The sequence below is a fragment of the Ciconia boyciana genome, chromosome 3 (genome assembly GCF_034638445.1).
Source record: "Ciconia boyciana chromosome 3, ASM3463844v1, whole genome shotgun sequence".
Classification (NCBI taxonomy): Eukaryota; Metazoa; Chordata; class Aves; order Ciconiiformes; family Ciconiidae; genus Ciconia; species Ciconia boyciana.
In genome coordinates this window covers 828187-853964 of record NC_132936.1, presented here as the reverse complement: position 1 = coordinate 853964, position 25778 = coordinate 828187, and the positions used below count along the sequence as shown (strand labels likewise).

The 25778-nt window shown below is 41.7% G+C and overlaps 1 protein-coding gene across 17 annotated transcripts in view; it reads left to right on the top strand.

The window, feature by feature from the left end:
• Positions 1–2472: 2472 nt before the first annotated feature.
• The window catches only part of DTNB (dystrobrevin beta), a 226569-nt gene continuing 203263 nt past the window's right edge, over positions 2473–25778 (top strand). For 4 of the 17 annotated variants that reach the window (XM_072858119.1, XM_072858116.1, XM_072858111.1 and 1 more), the window contains exons 1-2: positions 20638–20722; positions 24757–24837. In XM_072858119.1, the coding sequence (XP_072714220.1) occupies positions 20656–20722; positions 24757–24837 (148 nt within the window). In that variant the 5' untranslated portion in view covers positions 20638–20655. Of the gene's footprint in view, positions 2641–3328; positions 3408–19877; positions 19897–20635; positions 20723–20843; positions 20888–24756; positions 24838–25778 lie in introns of those variants that run through there. The other 13 variants (XM_072858121.1, XM_072858117.1, XM_072858122.1 and 10 more) reach the window with 9 other exon arrangements.

Sequence of the window (25778 nt, the reverse complement as noted above, 5' to 3'; positions counted from 1 at the left end):
GCTGGAAAAATGGGCAGAGAGGAACCTCATCAAGTTCAAAGGGAGATGCCATGTCCTGCACTTGGGAGGAGCAACCCCATGTACCAGTACAGACTGGTGGACGACTGGCTGGAAGACACCTTGGCAGAAAAGGACCTGGGGTCCTGGTGGCCAGCAGCATGCCCTTGGGGCAGAGGAGGTCAACAGCACCCTGGGCTGCATTAAGCAGAGTGTCACCAGCAGATTGAGGGAGGCGATCCTTCCCCTCTCTCAGCACTGGTGAGATCACAGCTGGCGTAATGTGTTCAGCTCCAGGCTCCCCAGTACAAGAAAGACATGGACTTACTTGTGTCAGTCCAGTGAAAAGCCAGGAAGATAATTAAGGCATTGTCATAGAAGGAGAGGTTATGATCGCTGTGCTACACACCCTGCAAAAAGTCCCAGGTAAGCCACTCCATATTGAGTGAATTCAGCCGCTGCATTTCGACTAGTGTGTGAAACCTGCCCAAGGGTTATTCACAGGCATGAGAGCATATGGCATGGAATGGGCTGTGCCCACACTACTGAAACCAGACTGCAAAAACAGTGATTCTATCCAAACTGCCTACCAGGAATGGCCCCTGTCCCGTGCAAGATGCCCAGAATTGCCTGGAGGATGTTTGGGAGAACAGTAATTGGGCTGGAGCTTGCATATACACACTAAAATACATTGGTTGCTTAACTGTTTCAACAGTTAAACAGTACCATCCAATTCCAGTGCCAATGCCTACATCCTGCTGCTACTTAATTTACTAACATAGAGGCAGCCAGCAGAAAAAACCCTCCGCACCACCTCTGCCTAATCTGGTTCCACCGCTGCGAGTGGGCCTGACTCCAGGATTCGGGGAAAAAAAACATGTACTATCATTTGCACATAGATAGCTCAGAATAAACATTAACGCAGCACTAGCTAGAACGTCTAAGCAGCTCTTTTTTCCTCTCATTTTCCTGCTCCCTCATGACAAAGTATCTGCCTCCCCCACATGCCAAATGTTAGTAGTCCCTCCTCTCCACACACAGTGTAAGAATCCTGTTCCTTTCCCACAGGCACAGAAAACATTTTGCAGAAGGAACCATGGCATTTCCACACAGGGAGACTGATCAGAGGGAGACTGCACGCACAGCCTGGAACAGATGCCCATCCTGTCCAATCTTCCTCAGAAAACACTCACGTACTAGTCATTGCTGTGACTGTTTGTACTACGATTGGTTGCCAGCAAGCCAAGCTGTAATATAGCTGATTGCTATGCAATAGCGTTATCCAGCCAGACACAGATGGTCAAAGAATGGAACAGGGGAGATTGTCATTTGAAAAACCTGCTATTGCTCTGGTGGGGGAAGCTGTGAGGCACAGCAGGGTGCTTTTAGAAGACTCCCCTGGTGTACAAGCGACACGTCCTTGAAGCGCACGGTTCCTTACAAGCTAAAGCTGCCCTCCCAGCCCACAAGGGTATAATTACAGCAAGGCATACTGCCGGAGCTAAGGCACCACACCAGCATCTGACCTGCAGCAGAGGATCCTGCAGACTGCTTTGTCGATGGCTGCTGAGGGGCTGGCTGCGGACTGGTGCAGGTTCCATCCTGCACCCTTACCTCCCTCCCTGGCCCTGGGCCTTTTCAGCCCAATCCTGAAACTCGCCAACCCTCCTGTGGACAAAATCAGGCCACAACTCAGCACACAGGAGCATGTGCTGAGCGGCACCAGACCGACTGGCTCTGTGGGGCTTTGATACATACATACATATATATATACATACACACACACACCACACTTTGCTTTCTGGAGTCACAGCAACACCATGGAGTGCTCTACCAGAGTCCACCCGTGCCGGGCCTCCCCCTGTCCCACTGACAGGTCGCCCTCAGGCTCAAAACAGGGTTCCCACAGTTACCTCCAGACGTTTAAATGGCTTTAAGAAGCCGCCTCCCCACTCCACACAGCTCTAGAGGCGCCACGGGCGGCCCCGGACCCGGCGGCAGACCCCGATCCCGTCAGGGCAGCCCGGGGCCGGGGCCAGGCCGTCTCCTCACGGCGCACTCTGCGCCTGCGCGCTGCCGCTGCGCCCTGAGGGGGGGCGCTCCGAGAAGCCGGCGGCGCGCGCTGTGGCAGAGACGGGAGCGCGCGAGGCGGCGCTGGCCACTGATTGGCTGGAGAGCCCGAGCGCTCCAGGGGCCCGTTGGCGCAAGAAGAGCGCGCGCTGGCGGCGCACGGCCTCGGCCGCCGATTGGCTGACGGAAAGGGGGAGCGCGCGGGGTGAGCGCACGCACGTCCGCCGCCGGAGAAGCGTCTGCCTCGTGATTGGCGGCCAGGCGGCGTCGCACGGAGCGGGAGGGGCGGGGCTGGTGGTCTGGGCTGCTGGTTGGCTGGCGGCGGCGGAGGGGGTGAGGCGGGCGCGGGCTCAGATTGGCGAGAGTGCGCGCGCCCCTGCGGAGGCGTGCTCGGATTGGCTGGGCGCCGCGAGGCGGCCGGGGACCGTTGAGCGGGGAGGCTGAGGCGTTCGGTCGCCCGTGTCTGTGGAGCCGGCGGCGGCGTGGCGGCGAGCGGCGGCCGGAGCCCGCCCGGACGGTGCGTTCCCGCGCCCGGGCAGCTCCGGGGCCCGCCGACCGCCGCCCCCGGGAGAGGTGCGTGCTCGGCGGGACGGAGGCAGGCGCTAGCGGGGCCGAGGCGGGCCCGCTGCGAGCTCCGCTACCGCCCGCGGAGTGGGAGGGTGCGGGGCCTTTTAGGGAGGAGGGTGCCCCTGCTCCGCCGCTACCCGGGCAGGGTGCAGGCACCGGCGGGCGGGCAGGCCCGGGACGCGCCCTTCCTGCCTGCAAGGTCTTGGCGGCAGCGCCAAGCCGGAGCCCCTCGCCTCAGCCCCGGGAGCTGCGGGTGCGGTGGCGGGGTTTGCCAGGCTCCGGGCCTGGCGCGGAGGCAGAGCCGAGCGGAGCGCCCTGCGGGAGGCCTGGGACGGAGGAGGGCTGCGCTGCCGCCTCGGGTGCGACTAAACGGGCCGCAGATACCTTGGAGAGAGCCTCGCAGGTTTACCTGCCCCACGCTCTCGTTGTGGAGCCTGTTGGCTGGCAGCGGGAACAGTCCTGGCACCCAAGTGATTTTGGCTGGGTCGTATTGTTTCATCTTGTAGCAGACAGATGCTCGCATAGACGCAGAGTCCGCAGGCTTCATTTCTTTGTAATTAACAGGAGACACAATCAGGGCAAAAGTAGCATAATCATAGCTGTAACTGCAAAACTGGGGGGGGGGGGGTTACTTTTCTGTGGAAAGCCATGTCTCTCTTGGAAAAAAACCTAGGTATTTTCCTCATCTTTTTAGATTGTCTTTAAATGTTTGAAGAAGGAACTGAGCCCAGGAAAGTGGAAGTTGCCCTGAGAAACTTCTCAGTGTAATTCAGGTAACGTGATCTGTTGTGACTACCTGTGGTATTGAACTTAAAAACTTGTGTTATGTAACTGATTTCAGTTACCTGTTTGTTCACACTTGCATAAATTACATTGAAATTTTTCATTTATGACAAACTTCCAGTATGAAGTAGTGATTTCTGCGTTTTATGTGAGGTATTGGACATGTAGAAGTCCTCCTGTGTGAGATGCAATCCTGTATTTGAAAGAACCCCACACAATTATGTTCCTGTGCAACAGATCCCTTAGCTGGGGAAGGTGAAGCCGATGGATATCCTTACGGAGAGCCAGGAGAACCTTAGTGGTCTGCAGAGCACCAGCGTAGTACTTTCTTCTTTCAGAGTGGGTTGGTGAGCCACTGAGAACGGGCTGGACAGCACAAGGATACTTTGAAAGTTGTTTCTGTGCTGCTTGAAAATCCATGTCTAACAGAATCTGAGTTAAAGTTAGAATTTGGTCAATAGTTGTGTGTGACTACCCTTTAAAAATGCTTTGTACTTTCAGTTTTCTTTTCTGACTCTGGTTCCTAAAACTGACTATATAGTCTGATGCTCTGTCTGGTGTGGCTGCCCAGTGACAAAACGTTCCACATGCCTGAACCACTGGTTCAAAAAGTCAGAAGTCTTTTTAAAACCAGTTCCAGGTTTTAAAGGTTGGGAAATGATGGACTGAAGAATTGGATTTTTTCTCCCCCTCCCCACCCTTTCTTTTCCCTGGTAAGCGTATATGATCCTGTACTCCTAGATGATGTCATAAAGTACACCCAAAGGAAAGAAGGTAACCCAAAAGCGCTGGTTTAAGGCTGTTGCTTTTTGTGTTTCCTCTTCTCCAAAGGATATTTTGGATTAATGGGGAATTTAGATAAAACGGTAAATGTGCTACTGACTTGAAGGCTTCCTTTTTAGGGAAGCCGGAACAAGGAGAATTAATCACTATAGACAGTGTAAGGCAGATTGAGCAGTAACCTCTCTCACCAGAACATTTCTGTGGCCTATACTACAGTCTTTTCTGAAGTTCTCTTCCAGACTAGTCAATTCATATCACGTTACCAGCAACACCATTCCTTTGACCCTTCAATTCTTGCTATGCTTTCATCTGTCCAGGATGCTACTCCAGAGGTAGCTTGCTTAGGTCCTTGCCTTGACTGTATTGTCCTATTTAAATCCTGTTTGGGTTTTTGCTTCTTATCATTATTGTAGATCAGATTCTTGTCTTCCTTTTGTAGCTGTTTGATGGTTTATCCCCAATCTGCCACTGAGGTCTTGTGCGGTACCAAGAAGGGAGCTCCCCACTCTGCTGCTTGGGATGCCAGAGTTTGTTGCCTACTTGTTACGTGATCTCACATTTAAGAGGGTACATCTGTAGACCTCCATGTAAGCGTCTTGTGACACCTCCCTCATAGTTCATTTAAGTTTTGGTTGTGATGAATGCAGAAGCCATGACAGCATTTAGACTGCTGGCAGGCTGCTCAGCATTGTCTCAAACTCCCTGCTTGTTTGCAGCAGGCTGCTTCTTGTCTTAGGCTGTAGGTTATCTAGAATGGTGAACTCCTTTATACGTTGCAGCTAACACATTCAGGCTTCTGGTTTATCACAGAACCTAGATGTTTCAATAATAATATAAATTTTAAGAAGTTAAGTGATTAATGGTATAGAAAACGTAGGAAGAAGCCGTAATGCAAGAACAAAGGCTTTTGCAATATCATAAAGGGTTGATAAAAAGGCATAATTTTTCTATCGGTTTGATTATATTACACACTGAGTACCACAGGGTGGCATGAGGAGTGCCAATTCTCTGTAGCCATGGTCGTATGTTATCTATGGTATGTTGTGCAAGCTGACGATTTTTGAAGAGGGAGAAAATCAAGTCTTGAAGTTTAAACCACTGACATGGGCACGTTAACCAGAGTGCACAGCACATACTCTGTCTGCGTACTTCAGAGTCTGGCTTCATGTGGCTGGTCTCTTACAAGCTTTTATAGAACCTAAATGATGTCTTTAGATAAGGCACTTTTTGCAAATAATTTCCTAGAACTTCTTTTAAAAGGAGAAGTAGATAATTCTCTTAGCTCAGACGTGGTAGTCTGTAGTGTTGATACTACCCTTGTAGTTACAGAATACATCACCCGATGGAAACGAAGACAGTTTCCCAGTAGGTGTGAAGGGGTTGGCTCTCAGCATTCCACTCGTAGCACAGCCTGATTTTCTCACCATTATCTACCACTGCTGCTTTTTATTTACTCTGTGGTTTCAGGGGTATGTTATCTGGTGATAAGGATTTGAATTCATAATATCTGTATTAAGTTAATATTTCTTTCTTGTTCTTTCCCCTTGAGTACCAGGGAGAAGAAATCATGACTGTATTGTGTATGTTTGGTTTAGTGTTCAAACAGGTTTCTACTGATAAACTGTGGCTAAACTTAAATAGAGTCACGGCTCTTTTCCAGTCCTGTGGGCTTTCAAGGACTGCTAGAAGGAATGGAAGTATTTTAAATTCAGCTGTGTTTAAGTAATACAGATTTATAAAAATACTTACACCAATGAAGACTTTTAGGCAACCTAAATCTGGAAGAAATGGTAGGAGATCTTACAATGTGGTATCTGTTGTGGAATTTTATTTGGCCGGTTGTATCTCTCTGAAAATGAATGGAATTATGACAGCAGGTAGCAATTAATATCTAAATTTTAAAAAGACTGGATGTATAAAGTGTGTACTGTAGTTACGAAACACTTAAAATCATAACTCGACTGTAAGGAGTTACTGACTGACTGCAAGTGTGAGGTCTTTTTTAGTCTTTATCAGTCTTGCGCTTTCAAGTGCAGCTTTTTACTTCATTTAAGAGGTGGAGGAATGAGGAGGGTGTTTTTCCATAAAGCAAACGGTGAGGGAGTCTAGTCCCTAATTTAAATTTCTTTAAAAACAGAAAAAGTGACAAAGCTAAGGGATAAAAGCTCTTAGTTTTACAGAAGACAATGGCAAGCGTGATCAATTAAAGTTTTACAATTGGCTTATTTTGTTTTTCCTTTCTTAAAGAACTTCATTTGTGTCCACAGTTGGTCAGATATTTGGAATGCTGTTGAATCATAGATGATTAGAAAAGAAGCTGATGGTGTCTGCCTGTGTTAGACATGTGTGTGGGAACAGCAACAGAAGACCACGTAGAGCTGAATGTTAAGGGCTGAATACTGTAAAAGGGATTTTTTGAATGTAGCCTGCAAAGAGAAGTTAGATGGGAGGCAGGGTAGGGATGAAGTTTCCAGTTGTACTATAATGTATTCTGTGGTAATGCATGTAGGTCAGTTTTTTATAAGAGCTGAATAGACCATGAGAAAAAACTTGCGGCCACAGTAAATGTTAAGAAAACTTGACTGGGTAGTAGTATCAGTTAATGTGCTTGATGGTTGTGATCCTAGGGTTGTATAGCAGAGCAGACAGCAAATTATTTGGAAGTAGGTGTGCTATGAAGTCCACACATTAAAATGTTTCTTGCCCTGGTTACCTAGTGGATGCAACCAAATACGGTTTGGGGTGTTTCTAATACCTCGCAATACGAGCAAGCCGGCAAGTCTTGAGAGGCTTAGCTGGGACTGCCGAGTGGAGCGACCGAGCTGCGCAGGGCTGGCAGAGGTACGTCCAGGGAGAGAGGGGCTTTGGGGACAGGCAGGATGCCCTGTAAAGAGCACAACAGTATTCTTTGAGTTTGTTTATTTGTATTACTTTTTTTGCAGTGCTTATGGAATCTAGTCTTTTAATTAGTGTGCGTTACTCATTTATTATATTTTAATAGAATGATCACATCAAAGGAAATACTGAGGCAGTAGGGGGACACTGGTGGTTTTGACAACTAGTTTGGGTACAGCCACATTTTTGAAGGAGGTACTGCGTGTTTCTGACAGCTCAGACAAAACTAAGGTTTTCTTGTACCTGGGACTATATGTATGTTCACTTTCCCATTGACTGTGGCAAATGGCAGATACTTTTAAGTTTAGATTAACGTACATTCCTTACTCTCTACTCTTATACCCTTCTAATCACTTTGAACACTTGTCAAAAAAAAGATACCTTTGTAGACTTGTGAAGCTGGTGAGGATGTTTTTACATTTTAAATTAATGTAGGAGATAAAATTGTCATTATGTAAAGAATTAAGCTTGGTTAAGCTTCCCCCCCCCCGCCCTAATTCAGTTGTGATAGTGGAAGTAGTTAATGTTTCCAGGTGCTTGTCACCACCCATTTGACTGGAATTTACCATCTCTACAGGTGTGCCAAAGGAGCGGTTTGTGTGAACTTCTGATGTGCTGAAACTTTTAATCTAAGGTGATTACATCTGAAGTGAGGTGGGGAGGGACGGTCTTGTGTGGACCACTATTGATTGGTGAAGATGGTAGCAGGTGACAGAGAACTAGAGGTGATGACAGATACTGAAAATGTTATTCTCTCCTCCTGATGTGGATGGACTGGGAGGAGAGGAGTGTTTGTGCTCTGTACTGTCATCTGCCGGCCCGAGATCAGGGTTAGTTTGCGTTCTGCCAGCGTTCACATATGTGTGTTATCCTGCTGGTGGTGCATTCCTTGCTCTGTTCATGCTCGATCTGTTAATCTAGGTTAATAGAGAAAAGGGCAAAAATGTAACTCGAAACATTTCCTAATAAATATTTCATGTTGTGAAGAGGCAGTTTTAGAATTCTCTCTTGTGCTCTAGTAAGCAGTTCTGGGAACCTGCAGATTAAAATGGCTAGACAGGGTTTTGTAAGATCCCCATTGGAAAAGCTGGGAAGCGCAGATTGCACAGAAATCCCCTCCAGTCTTATAAAGATGAGTCTTCCCTTCCTGAGGGGGAGAGGTAAGCTATTAATTAGGATATTTCCAACTTCTTACTGCTTGAAAATCATGGCATGTATTTCATTTATCTTATCTAACATTAACACTGCTTTATTTTAAGGAAACAATTTTAACTGCTAAATTTGCTCTTGTTTGCAGGCTCGTGGTAAATCTTATGTATAGGCATTACTTTTAACTTCAGCCTCAAAATCAACAGGGCAGGTTGTAAAAACCCATTTCTCTTCCTCAGGCTTTTGAGCAATAAATAAAAATAAGAGTTTGTCATGGCTCTCTGGTTATTCAAGAAAAGCATTTTTGTATTCCAGGCATTTTGTGTCCTGACTTCTATGCATCCTCTCTTTAGTTTGCTGGAAAACAGATCTGACTGTGCAATATGTGTTTAAACACGCAGCGTTGTCCTTAATAGCTTGCGGTTTTCCTGTTCCCCATGCTTAACAATTCCCTGTTTAGTAAAAATGAATGTATATTGCTATGTACCTAAAATAATATCTTGTAGCATTCTTTTAAACCTTGCTTTGTTTTTGTGACTTAAACTTCACAAGAAGTAGGCTACGAATATACGGTGCCTACTGTCAGTCTCATCAACCTGTCTATAGTCTTGCACCTGACCTGTAAATTCTTTAGGGCAGGGATTTCTTTCTGATCAGGGCATTGAACAAATAGTTACATGTGTGAAGTGAAATCTTGTTGTGTTACAGTAATTCAGATGACTTGGAACTCAGCCTGGATTTGAATTTTTTCTATTTTGTTTTGAGGTAATCTGGAGCTTCTTTTTAAAATACTGTTAAAAGCTTTTGAAGGCTTTGAAAGAAACCCATGATTAAATATTGTTACTTGTTCCCTCTTTAACTTGTACCTAGTAAAATCTTTATCAATTTCTTACTAGATGGGAAGATAAGATTGCTGTTCTCATACTGGGGCTTAGACCAATGCTATGGTTCTTTTCCGTAACAGTAAATTAAAGCAATGAGGACTGGCTGAGGATGTGTTGCCGCATGCCATGTCCTGTACAAACAAAACAGATGGCATTTTATGCCTTGAAAAAACTCTTACAGTTTAAACGGAAGTGGCAAGGCATGGAGTAGGGAAATGTTTAGTTCTTAGTACTAAATTTTTTTTCCTAAACTACTTGATTGCCCATTCATTTTCAAGAAAGTTTACTGTGTAATATGTGCATGCTTTTGCAAAATCTTCTTCAAGAGTAGCTTTTGATCCACTGTATTTATTTAAAAAAAAATTTAAAAAGGAACCATTGACTTGTATAGAATGTCACTGCAAAGTTATAATCCATTCTCTTGGTCTTAGCCTAGTGGGTTTTTTCCACTTATGCCCTTCTTATAGACTGAAGTCAGTTTTGACTTGTAAAGATCTTACGCAAGCATTTGAGTCCAATACTTGTAAGGAAGCTTTATCTTAAAAATCTGTGAGAGATCCAGACCTTTAAATTTTTAGGAAACTATGCTACTAGAAGATGCATATTATTTCTCAGAGATGCTCTGTTACTCCTGTTGCTGTAGATACAGAAGTAACATTTTAAAGTATTTTTAATACTTCTGTGCACAATTGCTTATGCTTCAATTACTTATCCCACACAGTGATGGGAACAGAGTTTGAAATTTTAAGTTAAACTAGGAGAATTATTGGAAATTGTTAAAATATACTTTAAGAGATGACGTTGCTAGACTACTTGCATAAGTATAAAAGGCTTTTTTGTCTTCCTGGGTTTCAGTCTAAGGGCGCTAGATGCATCCCCTTGAAATAACTTCTAGGTCGCTTCCTTTTTCCTAATAAGAGGCACAGGGGAATGAAGGAATACATTTAATCAGTTACATATTAATGTTTGACTGCTGATGAAAGGGAGATCGGAATATGAACCAAGACAGGATGAAGAACAAAGAAATGAGTAAGACGGCATCAGATATTTTGGATAGACAGAGAGGGAGATCAAGGAATGAAATCAATCTTTCTGGGTTTTTTGTTCAAATTCTTAGTAAAGAAAAAATAAAAATACCTCAGCATCATTTTACTGAAAACCGTCTAAGATTAATAAATGTGAGCACCTCTATATCATAAAGAAATTTATTTTATACTGTAAAATTAACAAAGCATTTATGACAATTTAGAAATTATTTAAAATTACTTAAATCAAATGACAGGTGAAGCCATACAAGTTTAGAAGCCCAAAACAAATGATGAAGTGCTAAACCAGATGTGACAGCAATAACTTTCTCTGCAAGTACAGATATGCTCTGAATTTTTATTCAATATCTTCATCTCAGTTACACGTTCATTCAAATTTTTAAAAGGGAATGAACTGACAAGGGATGAAAGCTTTTCTTTAAACCACCTGTGAAGATGCGTTCCTGCTAATTAGAAGATTGGCAGAAAGTTACTAAACTTCCTTCACTGTGTATCGAGTACATTTAAGATCAACATACGCCCCAAACTGGTATTCTGATTTTTTTTTTATTACAAGTTATTTCTGAACATAAATAGGTATAAGCACAATTTTACCCTCACACAGCAACTGCAGTCTTCTTATCAGTGATAGCAAATATTATTTCTGCTAGTAAAATGCAGTATCAAGAATCTGAACAAACTCAAATTTAATAATTCATAAATTAACTTGTATCTCTGTGTTCTGTTTGGCTGATGAGGCTGCACTTCAATGCAAACCAATGTCTGGAAATGGTTATCAAATCGTAAAGACTAGAATTTCCTTTAGAGTGTATCTTAAAGGTGGAAATACAAAATAAAACAAAATTCACTTTAAAGCAAAAAAAAATAAATCTCTAGCTAATTAACAGATTTAGTGACTAAATTAGAGTAACCAAAAAGCAGTGAGGAAGCACCTGAAATCGCAGATATGGAACCCAAATGACGAAGTTTACGTTCATAGTCTCTAATGTTGTAGGAAGTCAATGTAATAGCAGTTGGGGAAGGATCGAAGTGTGACTTCTTAGATGGTGGCTACAGTTAGTGCAAGAATGTAAAGGCTGCTGTATTAGCTGAGCTTAATTACAGAGTCTGTCTGTCTGTCTCCCTTGAACTGAAGAGGAAAAGCTGCTTATTTAGGCCGTTACCTACAGCTGATGAGCTCCAAGAAGAGCGAAACCTTTTAAGATAGGTCCTGTAGTATTGGCCTAACAGTCTTCAGAGTGGCTTGCTAGTTCATTTTTGTGCTTAAGCTACAAGTGTGATCAAGAACCACAGAAATGTGTGGTCCGGAGTCCTCAGTGGCTGAGCCTGTTAGAGCAAGCAGAGGGGAAAACAGTCATTAGGTTTTACTCTTATTCATATTGTTGGTTTTCATCCAGGCAGGTGTACATGTATAATGCATGCATGTGTTGTGGGTGTGGGAGAGAGTTCTTAAAGGTAAGGGAAAGGGAGAACTGTGAAACAGGGGAATGGAATATAAACAGGAAAAGGAAGAAAAACAAGAAATAAGAGAAATGTTTGAGTTATGGTGCTATTGAAGATATTTTACATGGTGACTGACTGTAGAATTTCCACATTTATTAGTATGGAATTTATAAATTAGCTTTTATATTAGCTCTGTCATAGAGGTTACTCCTGAAGCAATCGAACAGTGTTACTGTAGCTATTGAAAGAGGGAGAAGGTGAATGGATAAAGGAAAATAGGAAACTTTTTGAAGGTTTGCATCATACTCAACTAGTTTTGTAAGGTACTATATCTTACACAATTTCTGTGCTTTAAGGTCAACATTCCTTTGCGACAAGCATATACAAATAACTGTTAGCATTTAATGATTTTTTCTAATATTATTTACTAAAAGTTAAACTATGTTTCTTCAGTGAATATTTTACTGCAGTGCAGATAATTCCTTGCTGATTCTCAACATTATGAATTTAAATAATAGGCACCTTGAACTAAAATCTCCCATGGGACTTGAGGTTAGTCTTCCCATTGCAGTAAAAAAAATAATCCTTTTTCATATATGTATATAGACATACAGATATATAGGCACACTTATGTATAAGTAAAAATAAATTATTGTTATAATATTACAATGTCTCGGTAATTTTCAACAGCTGCAGCCTCTAATCCGAATACTTAGAAAAGTGATTTGAGCATGTGCATTCTGACAGAAGTAGTTGAAATTGGAGCAGGTTGCGGCTTTCAATATCTCTGCAGTTAAATCAGCAAACGCAATCTGCACGGTGACAGGTGCTGGCTGCAGCAGTAACTTCAACTCTTAAACTGCCACTTCTGATTTCAGCTTGAGCATGCTTGACCGTTAAGACTTCTAGACTGCAGTCAGTACCTATACTGACTTCTCTGGCACATAACAGATAAACTCTTTGCCAATACTGGGTTCATCTTCCCGGTTTCAGATTTTCTTCCCTAAGCAAAGTTGCTGCCTCTTGACATAAAGCAGAACCATATTCTGTGGAACCAGCACCATTCTTACTTTAAATTCAAGCACTATTCTGTCACTGCAGGGAGGAAATTCTGTATTTCACTGAGTCAGACTTGAGCAGAGCACTTGTGCGCTCTCTTGCAAGTTGTCTGTACTTCCACCTTAGGTGGTGAGTGTAAATTTAGCCCATGCTGTCAGAGCAAGAACTGATGGGAAGACCAAAACCTGTGGAACTAACACTTAATCCCAGCTCTCCATGCTTATCAGAATCCTTGAAACTTTGGGAGACATCCAGCCAGAAGAGATTGGCTTTGACATGCAAATTCAACTGCAGCTGGTTTTAACAGCCTTTAAGGAAAAACACGGTAGGTTGAACCTACTCTTAGTCCTTATTCTTAAGGGAACCAAGAGCTGTCATAATGCAAGTGTCCTCTCCGGATTGCTAAAGGTTACAGAAAGCTTTTTGAGGAAGAAATACCTATGGAAATCCTCCAGGACAGACAATGTCGACTCACTGTCACATCACCATGACTGGAAGCAGAGTAAGTTATTTGATGCTGCTGCTTTTGCTAGAACAGCAAAACAGGATGTTCATCATGAAACACCTCTGTGTGTGAACTTCGCATCTTTATCAGATTTTAGATTTTCCCCCTCTGATAAAGATTGGTGGCAGTACAGATGGTTTGTGTCCAGGCATATTTCTTTAAGTACTGGAAGTTTCAGCCTTTGGTTGAATCAAGTGTTCTTAAAGCTAAAGAAATTAAATTCCAGTGTTATTCTTCAATTATTCATTTGTGCACCAATTCTATACGTTTTGAAAATCTGCTAGTCTCACTTAGCACTTGAAGCAATCTGTAGACCTCTGATTTTTCTTTCGATTCAGTTGTGAGTATAATATTTACCTTGACCATTACTTCTGTCTTTTTAGCAAGAGAGAAAATAGGTTTGTTTTATATCGCACAATTTCTAATTTGGAAGACATTGGGGTGGGGAAAGGGAAAGGAAAACAAAACCAGACTAACACATTATCTTACCGCCAAGAATGCCCCAGTATAGGGTAGAGGTGAGAAAAACATATCCTTCTGCTCCAAGAGCAAGGTTATATTTTTGGGCAGAAGGCAAATATAGCTAAGAATCAGAGATGAATTCCTTGTAGTCTCACCATTTCCAGGTTAGCTCTGTCACTGTCATAAACAACAGCGTATGATCACAAATGGTAAGTGACAGGAGCGTGAACAGTGGGGTGACTGCCAAAGGAAGTCATGTTAAAAATGCAAGCCGATTCTTTTGAGAGGTTTAGAAGGACTCTGTTAGCAATTGCATTTCATCTCCTCTTATTGTCTAGTGTAGAGGCCTGTAAAGTTATGTAAATAAAAGGGTGAGAGAAGGGAGAGGATAATCAGGCAGTCCTAGGTTTGTATGTCTGCTCCTAGGCTCTGAACTGTCCCTCAGGAATAATAATCCTGACGCTTTAGTATAGTTCTGTGAAAGCTCAGTCATGGTCAAAAAAAAAGCTAATAGAATATTAAGAGTCTTTTAAAAAATAAAAAAGACAAGAATGTTGTAATTGCTGCTGTGTGAAGCAGTGATGTGCCTACCTATGGAATACTCTGTTCTGTTTCTCCTTCATCTCTGAAAGCAGATGATGAACAAGAAAGGGGTGGTAGAAGATGAGAAAGATAAATCATGAGAGACTTCTGTGCAAGAAACAGCTAGTCTCCAGATTCTTCTGCCTAGAAAAGAGGTGATGTCTGCGGATTGTTCATGTCTTGTACAATACACAAATGGGTGGAGGCAGGAGGAAGCATAAAATGGAACTAGCCAGCAATGAGTCTAAAGGAAGCAGAAAGATGATGAGGAACCATACTTTTGGACTGACACAGTATGGTCATTCTTACATTTCTATTTAAAATAAAGAAACGAAAACCACACCCCTACAAAATTCCAAGAGTGCAGAGTGGAATTTTACAGGTTTCTCGATCACACAGAAGAACCATAGAGAAGACAGGACTCAGTACTACAATTTTAACCCTGATCTTGAAAGCAAAAGCCAGCCTTTTCAGCATAATTAAAGCATAGCTTCTCTGAACCTAATTAGAAATATTTTTAGGATTTTCTGTGAAATTCAGAGGGTTTTGATTTCTAGCTTGATACGAATATTATTGTATATGCTATTATTTGTATTATAATACAAATGTATTGTCTGGATGTCAAAGTGCTTGGCTTTCAAGAAGATTAAGTATCTGCTGGCAAGTGAGACTTTTTTTGCTGCAAGGACCTTTTGGGGAACCTCACTTTTCTGTGTAATTATTCTGAGGTTCAGTGGTGATTTGGTGTTGGGGAAGGAATAAAGCAGCTGCTTTAATTAAACACTGCTAATCCCAAGTCTTGGTATCTTAATGCATAGTCTCTTTTGATGAACTTTACCTTTGAAGCACTCAAAGGGTAGATGGCAGGAAGTGTGAGGGAAGGAGTAAGAAATCATTAGGCCTAGTCTATAGAAAACAGTTGTATTGTCTAGCATTAGAAAGTCTCAGACTGGATGGAGGTCGGGCATTTGGTACTGTGGCCAAAACCACAGAAAGCTGTCTGGCATTTTTGGGATTTGTGGATGCAGTTTAAGACTATGCTTAAAGAAGCACTGAAGTTAGGATTTAACATTTCCCTTTCAGTCTTGGCCATTCCCCTTCAAATACATGCACTAAGATACGGTGTTTGCTGTTGTTTTTATAAAAGTCTGATTAATACTTAGGGTAGTTGTCTATTAAAACTCCCTCCTAATTTCATCTTCTGAATCCATATCGATTCCTGCATGGGTTCTTCATCTGCAAGTTCTAATGTTTGCAAGCATTTGCACCTTCAGGTAGCATGTATCTACATGTACCGAGAGCTACAGGAAAATGAAGTGCATTTTATTATTATATTTCATAGACAGAGGAAAACTTAAATTCAGAGGTACTTTATTTTGGAAAAGCTGGGTTTTTTTCTGCTGTATCTTCTGTAGCAATTTTGATCCTTACCTCTCATCTTTCAGTTTGTCCAAGTCAAATAGCGTTCTGTGTGTTCTGCTCTGCTGTTCGTGGCCATTCCAGTCGTTCCTGTGCAAAGCCATGATCCCTGTTCATCATTACTTCTCACCTCCTGGTTCAGTCTATTGTGGTTTTCCATCCTAGGCTTTCCCTAGCTACATGCAGATTAATTGCTTTAGTCACCGCTCTTAGTTTGACCTTTCCTTGGCTGCTCAGCTTTCTTGATAGGCGTGTGTTGATTTGGACTCATAGGAGCAAAAAGTGCGTTCGGTACAAGGAATGACAAAAATAAGCTGAGATCCCTCAATGTGGAAGGGAGGCAGCTGGGGAGAAGGTATGTTGGAGATCTATAAAATCATGAATGTCGTGGAGAGGGTGGGTAGTGATTGATTGTTCTGTATCTCTTGGTAGAAGAACTGGGAGGCTTGTGAATCTGATAGGAGGAGGCTGGTGCAGAAAATCCAGGGAGGTGATTTGTTGAGCTGTGGGTTTCATGCTCAGGAATTCTTGCTGCAGAGTGTTGTGAATGTCAAAAGTTTATGGGCAGTAAAGGGACAGACACGCAGGCTCGTGGGGGAGAAAGCTGTTGATGGTTACTGAGTATGGAGAATCACTTTGGCTCAGGAATTCTTGGCTTTGCAAACTTGTGGAACTTGAAAGGAAGTTCTTGGGAAGTTTTGCTGTATGCTTGTCCCATTCTTCTATTCTTCCCTGCACATCTGCTTTGGGTTCCTTTTGGAGACATGATACTGCATTGGCAAGCTGGATTTGGCCCAGCAGCATGCTGTTACTCTTAGTAGAACTTTTCAATACAATAATTAAGGCTTTTAAGCATGACTAAGCATGTTTCTTCTTCTAAATCCCTCTTTAGCATTTTATCTGAGTTCTTTTTATGACTCAAGACCAACCCTTGATCTGGGGTGCTGTTATGGAAATCTTCAGGTCCAAAGCTGACATGTTGTGAATGTGTAAGAACTTTTTCCCATTGACAGTGTAAAGTATTGACAGTTTTAGATGCATGTTGCTGCTGTCCTTTTTGTAGCAATATAGTGCCTGGTTACTGTAGGCAAGGACTTGGGACTTCTTCAGCATGGAGTGATCATATACTGTATGCTATATAGTTAGCACATACTGGAATGGTAGCATATGCTAAAGAGAGAGCACAAAGATGCAGGACTGTTCTCTAAGATAGGCATTGGGTGATGTACACCGCTTATCCCAAGCATTGCTGATCTGTCGGGGTTTTGAAGAATGATGAAGTAGATACCAAATGTTTAGAAGCAGCTCATTACAAAATGTGAAGGACAAAACTGGATGAAAAAAACCCCTTGTAAGTACCTGTTTAAACATGTAGTGTGATACTGGGGAATCCCGAGTGCATTCACATTGTCCTCTGTTGGTACTTAAATATATTTGAGTGGTTTTTGTCCGCATATGTCCATTGTAAGGTGAGAATCCATCTTGAGAATTTTTGTCTGCCTTGTCATTTTAAACCGTGCATGTTCTTGGCACTTTTCTCATGCATTATGCCACAAATGTTAAAAAACAAAAACAAAAAAACCAACGCACAACCAGCCAAACAAAAAAAAAACCACCCAAAAAATGCCCACCAAAAACAAACCAAACACCCCCACCCCTTCCAACAAACAAAACCAACCCAACCAAAAAACAATGCAGAACAAGCTGCAGTTTACCTTCCTTGTTTTCTTATGTTGAGCACTGTAATTTGCATCCTTAGCATAATTGCAGTTATTCTGGTTTTAGTTATTCCTGTTTTGAACTTGAGATAGGTTTAAAGTGCGAAGGTGAATAGAGACTTTCCATCTTTCTTCCCAGCTTCACCAGTAAGGGATCCTTCTGTATCTGATTGTTCACTATTTAAAAAGGGGTTTGTCAATTATTCTAATAGATCTCGTATGACTAATGTAATTTCCACAACTTTTCCAAATATCTGCCGGGTTGTCTCTTCTCTCCCCACTCTATTTGTCTTTAGAATGTGTAACTCTCTGGCCCAGAAAGATAATTTCCTAGATGTCTGTCCCCTCACAGATAATAGCAGGAAAGAATCGGCAAGGAGAGCTTGTGAATCTAAATAGTAACATTTTATTATTTTTGGCGAGCGGGTACAGGATTGTTGAGCTGTTCATCTAATGAAGATTTCAAATCTTTTGCTCCCTTCAAGAAAGGCAAGAGACTTGGAGGAGGACCTGAGACAACATTCCTTAGGACATGATTTTCCTGAGACTGTACCTGAAAAATCTGTACAAGATAATTCCTGAGCTATGGGTTAATCAGGCTTTGTTGATGTGTCCCTGCAGCACTTCATAATCATGGAGAGACCAGTTTACTTATTCAGATCTCATTTCAAGGACGTTGCTGAACAGATAATTCGCTCATTTGCTTTGCAGGGAGCATGAAGGGTAGTGCTAGCTCCTTTAAAATTTTAAAAGTGTATATCTTGGTCAATCTAACCTATTTAGCTGTGAATTATGTATGATAGTGTTCTATGACCATGGTCCATGCAGCTTGAATGACCTCTTAAAAAACTCAAATCCTGACACGTGCAAGGCAATAAAGTGCCTGTAGGGAAAGAGATTGATGTCATGGTAATATGACTTTAAATGTAGATGTTAGTAGACAGCAGCAAAATTAATTGCAGCCCTTAATACACAGCATTAGTCTCATACCCTGCTTCATCTCTGCCTTTAGTCCTTTCCTCAGCCCTGTCTGTGCTACTTGCACAGCCTCGCAAGTGGTGGTGCTGAATGGGAGCGTCTGGCGTTGCCATATGCTTTTTCTTGCTGGTTGATAGCACGTCTCTGCCTTCTGTGAAAGCACAGTAGGAAGCCTGTCTCGTGGGCTTAGCTGGAATCCATGGGCTCCAGTAGGTAATTGCTAGGAGAGATGACAGTTACGGTATCTCTAGTATCACCCTCTCTTGCCGCTCTGATGTGAGGCGAGTTCTCCGGGGACTGGTTCCAGCTTTGCAGAAAAATGAGATTGGCTTGGAAGCAGGGGGTTAGGAAGGTGGAATGAGGGACACATGCATCCAAAGCCCAAGGACAAGAAGATCTAATATTATCATAATTATTTTTTGGTGTTGCAGAAGATTCAAGTGGTGTTGTCCCTTATGTCTTGATAAAATAGTCTCTACTAAAACCAATTTAAAAGATCAACTAACTAATCTACCCCTTGGAGTCCATCTGTTGTGGAATTTAGAGAGGCGCTAGCACTTGAAATAAAGCTAATTACTGGTGCAGTAACTGACATTCTTCAAGATGACATGCATGTTTTGTGATGAGGAAATAAAGAGAATAGTAGTTAGTTCCAAAAACTCTTAAGCTTGGGGCAGTGTGTGAGGATAGGTGGAACTTGTGGGTGAACAAAATGAATCGTGTGGGCAAAGTTTCGCAGTGCCCAGCTCTTTGAACACCTGCTTTGGTCTACAGTGAAGTACAGCTCGAGATTAGGCATTGTGAAGAACCTTGGCTGAGAAGATAAGACACTCTGTTTGTATATATTTATTTAACTTAATAAAATGAATTTATTTTAGGAAGCTGAAAAAAAGACTTTTACATATCTGCAAAAATGCCATTGAGGTTTTTTTCCTTTAAAAAAAATAAAATACAGAAGCACGTTGGTTCTGAGTCTGTAGTTTTCTAAAGTGGGAAAAAATAAGGAAATAAAATGTATTTGCAGATTACTTTAGACCACCATAGGTTTATTTTCCTTCTATGAACAGTTAAGGAAGAAGGTTTTGGTGGCTTTCAAGATGAATGTGTTGAGATCTTCACCAGAGAATAATTAACAGGCAATGGACAACTGCTGAGGGAAACTGTTAATCAGAGAGTGTATACTGAGTGCCAAGACATGACTTTCTTTTCCTTGGTTGACATTTAAGCCTAATGAAGTCTGCCCTGCCATGCTGCCTGAGGGCGAGCTGACTAACTCCCTTAGAGTTAGATTCTGGTGTAATTGTAGAATAATTGTTTGGTATTTTTGCCCTTTTTTTTTCCTAGACATTTAAAAAACATATTTAATGACTTGGTGAATCTGGTAACAAAAGAATAATATAATGTAGTAATGTTAAGTGAAATCTTACACTGATAGTGAATTAAGTTGCTTTTTTTTCACTGGAGTTGACTAAAATTTAGCATCTGTCTTTTAGGACTACGTAGTGAAGTAAGCCGTAAGAGGTACTAAATTGTCCCTATGCCTCCTTACCTTGGGTGTAAGTTCCACTATGTTGCTGTCAGTTCTTTAATCTGTTTTCCTAAGAAAGGGAGGCCTCTGTGACCAAACTATATGGGTTTTTTCTTTCCACCTTAATTGTATTTAAGATCTTTACTTCCCTGACAAATATGATTTGACCTTGGGCATCAGGTTTCGAAGTTAAATGAATTCTCATGAGTTTTTGTTTAAAGACAACACCCCCCCCACCCCCCACCCCCCCCCAACCAACATCCCACAAAAACCCTAGGCGGGGAAGAGGGGTGTTAGCGATCCCTGTCAGCCCGGGGAAGGAAGGTAGTATGCTTTCTCCTCTTGGACACCAAAGGCTCTAACATGCAAATCTGTAGGGCTCTGCACTTCATTTGCTCAACTGCTCATGGAGACGTCTTGCTTGCTTTGTGTTTTGCAAACAAAATCTCTTTGAACAGAAAGGAATTCTTTACGTGATATACGTGATATTGCTATATATATCAATGCAGCTCTGAGTTTTGCAAACTGAAGATTAGCAACTAAAATGTTTAGAATTAATATTTCCTGTACTCTGCACCACTTTGAAAGGTATTAACAAGTCTAAAGTGTATCTCTCTGTCATGGAATATGATCGTTACGAAGAGATGTCTGTCTTTCTACTGGTCTTTTCGTTTACCAAATATAATCAAACTGTTTCACTTGAGGGATAAAATAGCGTTGTTCACAGTAAGTTGCTCTTGTAACAGAAATTCTAGCACAAACAGTGTTTGCCGTTTTTGTCTTCAGAATGATTGAGGAGAGTGGGAAGAGGAGGAGGACAATGGCAGAGAAGAGACAGCTGTTCATGGAAATGAGTAAGTAAGAAATTTGAAGACATAATGTCATTTATTCTTTACTGAGAGCTTTGCTTTGAGAGTTTTACCAGATCATTTACATCTTGTTTCCACAAGACCATTGCCTCATCTAGTGAAAAGCATCCTGGGTGCTCCTGGGTGCTGGTCAGGAGGAGAGTGCAAGAGGTGGGTCACAGCTGCCGAAAGGTCGTTCATTTCTAGGTTTTGTGAAGCTCCTTTTTTAAGGAACATTCGCATTTCTCATATATGGCAATATTGAAAGTTTGTGGGCAACTATTAAAATAAATAATGACAACAGACAGATCACCTTTTACCTTAAAAAAAATTTTTTTAAAAGTTGCACCACAATACTAGTGTGACTCAGAAGAGAAACCGTTTGAGGGGCTTGGGGGGTTGGTTTTTGTACAGGACCATTCTCTGAAAGAGAGGCTGTAGTTGTTACTAGAAATCAAATGCCTGTCCAGAGAGAATATAATTTAAAGGAATGAGACATAGCCTTTTAAAAAGATATGTGCAGCTATAAGTAAAAGATTGTATGTTTGCATGACATCATGTTATTTTACTTTCCTACAGGAACTGAATGAAATTCCTAGATTAGGCAAGCATGTCCTATAATTCCGATTACAGGCTGATGAAGGTCTGTCTTAAAACAATAATACATCCGTGCTATTTTGTTGAAGGAATTCCACAGTAACGTTCTTACTGTGGTTATAAGCATTTTCTAATTTCAGGAATAGTTTCATTCCTGGATAATTTATATCTGCTTCCTCTCCTGTGAGACCGGTCTTGGATAGTATTTCTCCCCACCTTCCCAGCTTGCTTTGCGTTTGAGTTTATAGTCGTGTCCCTTTTTGGCTTGTTCAACATACGGCACAAGCTTCCTCCTGTAGTCTCCCTGCTGTATACCTCATCTCCTGTTCTCCTCTGCCTCTGTTCAGTTTTACTTGAGCAAAGGTGACGGAATTGTGCGTGGTATCCTGGATGAAATCTCATTAGAACCTTTTAAAATGACAATAGTACTTCTCCACTAGAAATGCCTTGACTGGTACATTGGAGTATTACATTTGTCTCATCGCTTTAAAGTGTTATAGATGTCTTGTGATCATTTAGTACAGAACTTGACTTGCTAGTTTTTAGCTTTGGCTAAATTGTTAAAAATATTCCAAATTCTGATTATCCAAGGTGTCTCTTTTTGCAGCTGTGGTTCTTGCTGTTCATTATCAGTGGGAGTGCTGGTGTATAGACATTGGGAACTGCCTTTTGCTGTAAGGCTCTTTAGCATATCAGTATGAGAAATCTAAGGTCTTCAAGCTTCACCTGTCCTGGGGTGGAATATTTCACTATAAAGTGAACACATAAATGTTTTCCTTTCTAGGTGAGCTTCATACACAGAGTAGATGTGCGATGTGTAAAATGGATGCTTTCAGTGACCATTTGTTGTTGGTCAGCATAAAAATTTGCTGAAGGGTTTAGATAATTGCTCATGTGAGACAAGAGTAGACCTTGGCATTCACCCACATGGGACATGCTACCCAAGGATGTGTGTGTTGGTTTTGTAGCATTTATGGAGCTGTCTGAGAGGCAAGAATTCTGTGCAAGCTATTCTAATTTCTCTGAACTGCAGAATACATACAGAGTTTATCTTATGGAAGGGTATAAAGAAAATGGAGCCAGACTTTTCTCAGCCCAGTGGCAGGACACAAGTCAGTGGGCACAAACTGAAACACAGCAAATTCCATCTGAATGTGAGAAAAAACATTTTTAGTGTGAGGGTGGTTGAGCACTGGGAGAGGTTGCCGAGCGAAGTTGTGGCATTTCCATCCTTGCAGATATTCGGAATGTGACTGAACACAGTCTTGGGCAAATTGCTGTAGCTGACCCTGCTTGAGCAGGGAGGTTGGGCTAGATGATCTCCAGCAGTCCCTTCCAGCCTCCACTGTTCTGTGATTCTGAGCTGTATAGACTGTCTTGAAAACACATCCCATTTTATCTTCAGATAGTTTAGAAGAATGACCTTGTTGAAGGTTTTGTGGTAATGTGACACAAGAAGACAAGAACAGAAAATGGATGACTGTTTTTGTTTTTGCATGTAGCTGTTAAATGACCTTATATATATATGTAAAAAATATGCATACATGCATATTTTATATACATTTATATACATATATTTTATATAGACAAAGTATTTTGTGAAGACTCATGGTCTGTTGAAGTGCTTTCTGTGGTTTGAAAGATAGAAGTATGCACCCAAATGGAGAGTTTTGAAAAGAGTGTTGCATAGAAAATACAAAATGAGCTATTTTGTTGTAGCCTTGGATCTGAATACTCCAGCTTACATTACCTGGCCAAGTACTTTCCTGAAATATATCAGAGACTAGTTTTCTAAAGATGATACTGTGAAATAATCCACTTAAGTTTGTTGCACCATACTATCAAGCAGCACGCTCCTCAGATGTTGGCTAGGCCAGTGCCACTCTTAGGTAAGCTGTCATGGGGAGCCTTGCACTGGGAAATTGGTCAGCCTCCTCACTGATCTTATGAGAGTCTTTTCACCTCCTGTTCCACGTCAGTGATGAGGAGGAATAATCCTTGTATGTCACTTTCAAGACACAGTACATAGGTCTCTAAGAACAAGCAGATGCTTTGGCATGTGCGCAGATGCTTTGGCATGTGCGCAGATGCTTTGGCATGTGCGCAGATGCTTTGGCATGTGCGCAGATGCTTTGGCATGTGCGCAGATGCTTTGGCATTGTATTTGCGGAATTGTAATGGAATGTCTAAAAGACAAGAATACTTTATTTCTTAAATTTGCAACTGTGAGTCAGTGGGTGCACACACAAAGGTAATTCAAATGAGGTATTTGCAAGTTGGTTTCTGAATTCAGAATGTAGGAGGGAATAAGTTATCACCTTTGAGCAAGACCCCCTGATATAGCAATCAGATGCCTTCTTTGGGAGGATGTGGGTTTGTTTTTTTGTTTTTGTTTTTAAGTATCTTTTAGAAGTGTGGATTCTATAAGTCACAGTTATCCCCGTTTCTCAGTTCTCTACTCATCTAGGCTCTGGCTTTTGAGAGAAGTAGGAAAGACTGCAGCAGATCCTGCTTTTATGCACTCCTGTGAGAATACAAGAGGCGCAGGAGCCACATGCACCCATGCCATTGCCCACATGCAACTGGATTGTGTCAGACTACACCTTAGAACTATATTTTGATTATAGGATGTAGCCACTAACGCTGTTGAAATGTGAGCCATTTAAAAGGCATTGTGGTTTATGATTAATGGGATTTTCGAGACAAGACTTGTTGGCTGCTTCCAAATTAGAAATGATCGATACTGGACTTTAAACCATTATAATTTATCATCCCCACATCATTTATCATCTTATTTGATTGGTATAGGAGGTATACAGGTCTGTTTGGCAGACGGCTAACACAACTTTCTGAAATTGCTCAAGTTTGTAATGTTCAGAGTAATCGCTGGAACTGGTGGATGTGGTACAGACTAGTGATAGATAATAGCATTCAAATCTTTAGCAATGTGGTATTGTTTGAAGGTATAACACTTACACATCTTGAAGTAGGAGGTTGTTGGTGAATATAAGATTTTTTATTTTTTTTTCTTCTATGCCTTTTCTTCTGCTTCTTTACCTGATTTGGATCGATTTGGGAGACCAAAAGCATGCTCCTGATGGGGCTGTAATGCAGATGGTGGTAGGAGTACCACCCCCCCTTTTCTTTGTCTCTTATCTTTTGTGTACATGTCTTCCAACATCAGTGCAATCCTCTTCCTTACCCACTCACCGCTTAATTCTTGCTTCCTTTTAAGGTACTCATATTAGTTGCAAACTTAGGTCAGTTTATAATATGCTGCTGAAAATGGCTTTACCATGAGGTACCTAATGACAATCTTTGTCATGTTCATATGACAAAGATGATGTATGTGAAGGAACACTCATACCATTTTTGAAGTTATTCTCTCAGATAAGCTGAATGTTATAGAGGAAAGAAAAACACAAACTTTTTTTTATTCATAGGAGCACAGAATTTTGATGTCATCAGACTTTCAACGTATCGAACAGCCTGTAAACTGCGGTTTGTACAAAAAAGATGTAATCGTAAGTTATAATTACTCTTTATCTTCAAAAATGTCTCATGCATGATTGTTTCAAATATTCTACCCATGTGAATTTTAAGTATAGCAAGAGTAAGCAAACATTTTATCAGTCAATAGTAGTTGTTACTTAAACTAAACAGAGTTTAATATATAATTAAAAAGAGGCAGCAATCTTTGCCCAATACTCTATATTATCTTTGGCTTTATTCTTTAATGTTTCAAAAATTTAAAATGTATCGGCCAGATTGACGTATCTCAGTTGCCCTAAGTGTTGGATGCAGGCAGTCTCAAGCTATTTGAGCTCCTGTTCCATCATGGTGTACCGCAAACCACCTGGCAGCTAGGCACAGCTATGAGTTTGGTGGTGCGTAATACCGTCACTAGCATGAAAGTGTCTGGATCTGATCATGGTGGCAAATATGAAATGTAGCAACCATAAAGAATTCTTTAAGTTCATAGCATACTAGTCAGTGTAAGTTTTCTCCTTCTCTTCCATGGTCCTTTGACCTTGGATAGCTCACCAAAGCAAAGATTAATCCCAGGGTGAATGGGTGATGCTACTTCGCATTCTGCTGCCAGCATTGAATTGGACAAAGCAAAAAGCGGAACGGACTGGTGTATGCAGGAGTAGGTCCCTCTTCCCGGTGAAGTGGAATTAGTGTGTATCTGGTGTGGAAGAGGGCAGGGGAACAGCTGAGGAGTCCTGTGGAGGACATGTGCAACTGCACGCTGTCAACTGTAGCTCCTCCGCAGCGCAGCCGACCCCGGGATGTGTGTGTCTCTGAGGGCTGTTGTGGCAGTACCCGCAGTGCCTTTAGTTTGATGGATGGCTTACAGCTTTTTCATTCCTGTGGAAAAGTGTTAGTTCTTGTCTGTAATTCATGCTTTTGAATTAAAACCCCCTCTTAACCAGTAGAGCAGTATTAGGAAATGCTAATTATA